We start from the raw sequence: 3007 nt of genomic DNA, 5'->3' as shown, positions 1-3007 counted from the left end.
TTTTCTCCTCCATTTTGTGAACAATCGCAGGAAACTCAGCGTCTCCTTAGTGAACCGGGTGAGTTTTGGGTGTATTTGTTGGATTATTTTCGAATATGGGGGTTGTTTGATTCCTGATCTTGTTACTGGGAGTTCTGTTTTTTTTGTGTTATTTGGGTCTTGGTCGTTGATAGATTTATTGTTTGGATTAATTCATCCGATAATTATGAAGTCGAAGTTTATTTTGATTTAGTTGATCTCGATCTTTGATATGTGATTTTAGCCCCTGGGATTAGTGCCTCGCCGTCAGAAGATAATATGCGATATTTTAACGTGATGATCCTTGGCCCGACCCAGTCACCCTATGAAGGTAAATTACTTGAACAGTATGTTGTTAGGAACGTTAAATTCTTTTGAATAATTTGCTATTCCATTGTTGGTACATATGAATGGGTGTAGAACCAACTACGTATTTAAGTGTAAATTCGCCTAAGTTCTACATATGAATTACTATGAAGAATGAAATGACATTCACAGTGAACGCTATGGGATTATCTTCTACTCGATGAAAACAAAATGTCTTATCTTCCCTTTTAGCTTTGGTTTTGTAAACTTTATGCCCTATTGTTCAACGGTAGAATGTCACTCTTCTTGGCTGCTAAACTTGGGAACATGGTGTTTACATACTACTGACAACTGAATAGGTTTTATTTAGAGATGTAATCTGATCATCATTTCACTTTTTTTTATTGAATAATGTTATATGTCATCTTTCATTTTGGGCTTCTTTTCTCCTGACCCTTTGTCAATTCTAAAGTTGTTAGTCCACTTCAATGTTCTTTTTACGCATATATTTGTCCTGAATCCAAAGTACTTTGCAGGAGGAGTTTTCAAGTTGGAGCTATTTTTACCCGAAGAATATCCTATGGCTGCTCCCAAGGTAATTTGTAATTCTTTCCTTCTTAGCTTATCAGATAAACTTTTTCATTTCTTTTACCAATAGTCTTTAAAAAGTGTCATATATTTTTTTTTTTTGGTTTGTTTTGTTTTTCATTAAAAGCAAAAATGTATCAACAGAAGCCTCCAGTAAAAAAAACATAGGGCTATTGGGGGAGCTCCAAGTACTGTTGAAGATCATTTGAGAATTTCTACCCCAAATGTGCTGTTAAAATCTCTTAAAATTTCTTAGACTTACTGAGCTACTTGCTTGTATATTACTTCTTGAATTATGATTTCACTTATATCATGAGGGTGGTATAACTAAAAGTCATCAGATATTGGATTTGCCATCATCACAATATTTTTCTTCCCTTTCGTTTCTTCCCCACTCTCTCAAGGGTTTCCTATCTTGCACTGAATATAAATAAAAAAGATCAGAAGCCATCATAATTTACTTTTCATTCACAGTTTTTTCTTTTTCATGAATCATTATATTTACATCTATGATACAACTTAATCCTGGTTGATCTATGATACACATGTGAGCATATTGATATTACGTGAAGGGAGTTTTTGGTAGTTGAGGTCTTCGTGGTTGGAGATGGAGAATAGCTTATTTCATGACTTGCTTTGTCGAGCCTAGCTTTGAAAGATTGAGAGGAAACATGTTTGACTGGTTCTTGCGAGAGTCCAGTTGTGTGGGATGCAATTCATGACAAAATGTTCTAGGCAATCGTTTCAAACTTCTTTTTTCTCATTTTGCATAGAAAACCAATTTTCATAAAGAAGATAGAAGAGCAAAATTAAGGAGAGGCTCTAAAAAATAAGGGCCTGACAGAGATAGGAAAAGCAACACTCACATTTACAAAATGGACCCCAGTGCATCCCCCAAACTTGTGCTTCAGTTACACTACTGTTTTCTTTTCCTGTTCCTATAAAATAAATAAAACTAATTTTTATTCTTGGAGTTCCTATTATTAATTTTTGTAGAACGTACCTAGTGATGTAAGTAAGTATGGCTGTTACTTTTTTTTTACTCGATTTATGTATGAAAAGTTATTTATCCTTTTGACTGGACTTTCATGTGAGTGAAGAAACTGGTGTTTAAGGATTTAATGATCTGCTCCATGCCGATGACACTTCAATTATCATTATTACTTATTTTTTGTAGTACATGTAATCATGTATTAAGTAAAGTGTGGTTGTTTATCTGGTTGATTTTACCTTGTTTTGTGTCGAACCTGTTGGGGGGTGGGGGTTTGCATGAAGCAATTGACACTCATTACACATAAGTTAACTAATTCGACTTGAGTGGTTGATCTTCATGCCTTTTGCGTACTGTTCTATAAACAGAAAATTGATCCACTCATAAAAGAGATGTAAAACAACGGAAATGTTTAAACAGTGTTGGGCAATTTTTTTTTAAGGTTCAAGTTATTGCCTTTTGATGTCCTAGGACTGAAGATTCTGTATCTAGTACGCTAGGTGGTCCTGTTGGAACTTATCATAACTTGTTTTGATTGCCTCCACTACCATCTTTTCCCCTTCGTCTGTTTCCATCTTCATTTACATATTTTTATTTTTGCGTGATTATTTTTGTGGTGCAGGTTCGATTTCTCACAAAGATTTATCACCCGAATATTGATAAGGTACGCGTCTATTTTCATAATTCTTATTGCCGTCCCCACCGACGTGCTGCAGTTTCATTATTGATGGTGTGATTGTTTGTAATTTAGCTTGGGAGGATATGCCTTGATATTCTGAAAGACAAATGGAGTCCAGCTCTACAGATACGAACTGTACTTTTGAGGTATTATAATGTTAGGTGTGATTTTTCAGTGACTGCATATTAAATTTGAACATTTTGCATGGTATTTTATTCATTTGATTAGTACAAGGAAATACAGATCTGAGAATTTTACCACCATGCACATCTTATGTAGCACATTGGTTTAGAGAGCTTTAGTTGTTTTTCTAGGACCTTCCTGAACTGCGGTCATTTCCTTCGTAAATTTATCTTCAATAGTTCCGATAATCATACGAAAGTTGAAGAAATTCAATTACCACTGGCATCCATTTCTTCTCCTCT

The 3007-nt window shown here is 34.7% G+C and overlaps 1 protein-coding gene across 1 annotated transcript; it reads left to right on the top strand.

The window, feature by feature from the left end:
- Positions 1-6: 6 nt before the first annotated feature.
- LOC111786634 (ubiquitin-conjugating enzyme E2 36-like) lies at positions 7-2786 on the top strand. The gene is made up of 5 exons (XM_023666868.1): positions 7-58; positions 263-349; positions 861-919; positions 2526-2567; positions 2655-2786. The coding sequence occupies exons 2-5, from the start codon at positions 298-300 to the stop codon at positions 2769-2771; spliced, it is 270 nt and encodes an 89-aa protein (XP_023522636.1). The 5' UTR covers positions 7-58; positions 263-297; the 3' UTR covers positions 2772-2786.
- The last annotated feature ends 221 nt before the right edge of the window (positions 2787-3007 follow it).

The sequence above is a fragment of the Cucurbita pepo genome, unplaced genomic scaffold (assembly GCF_002806865.2).
Source record: "Cucurbita pepo subsp. pepo cultivar mu-cu-16 unplaced genomic scaffold, ASM280686v2 Cp4.1_scaffold002202, whole genome shotgun sequence".
Taxonomy (NCBI): Eukaryota; Viridiplantae; Streptophyta; class Magnoliopsida; order Cucurbitales; family Cucurbitaceae; genus Cucurbita; species Cucurbita pepo.
Note: the sequence above shows the minus strand (reverse complement) of the source record. Positions and strands in the feature narration are given on the sequence as shown.

Excerpts from the sequence above, each read along its gene's own strand:
- LOC111786634 (XM_023666868.1), top strand. The coding sequence starts at position 298 with ATGCGATATTTTAACGTGATGATCCTTGGCCCGACCCAGTCACCCTAT. Across the intron at positions 920-2,525 it reads ATCCTATGGCTGCTCCCAAG|GTTCGATTTCTCACAAAGAT; the intron begins GTAATTTGTAAT and ends TTTGTGGTGCAG. Across the intron at positions 2,568-2,654 it reads ATCACCCGAATATTGATAAG|CTTGGGAGGATATGCCTTGA; the intron begins GTACGCGTCTAT and ends TTTGTAATTTAG.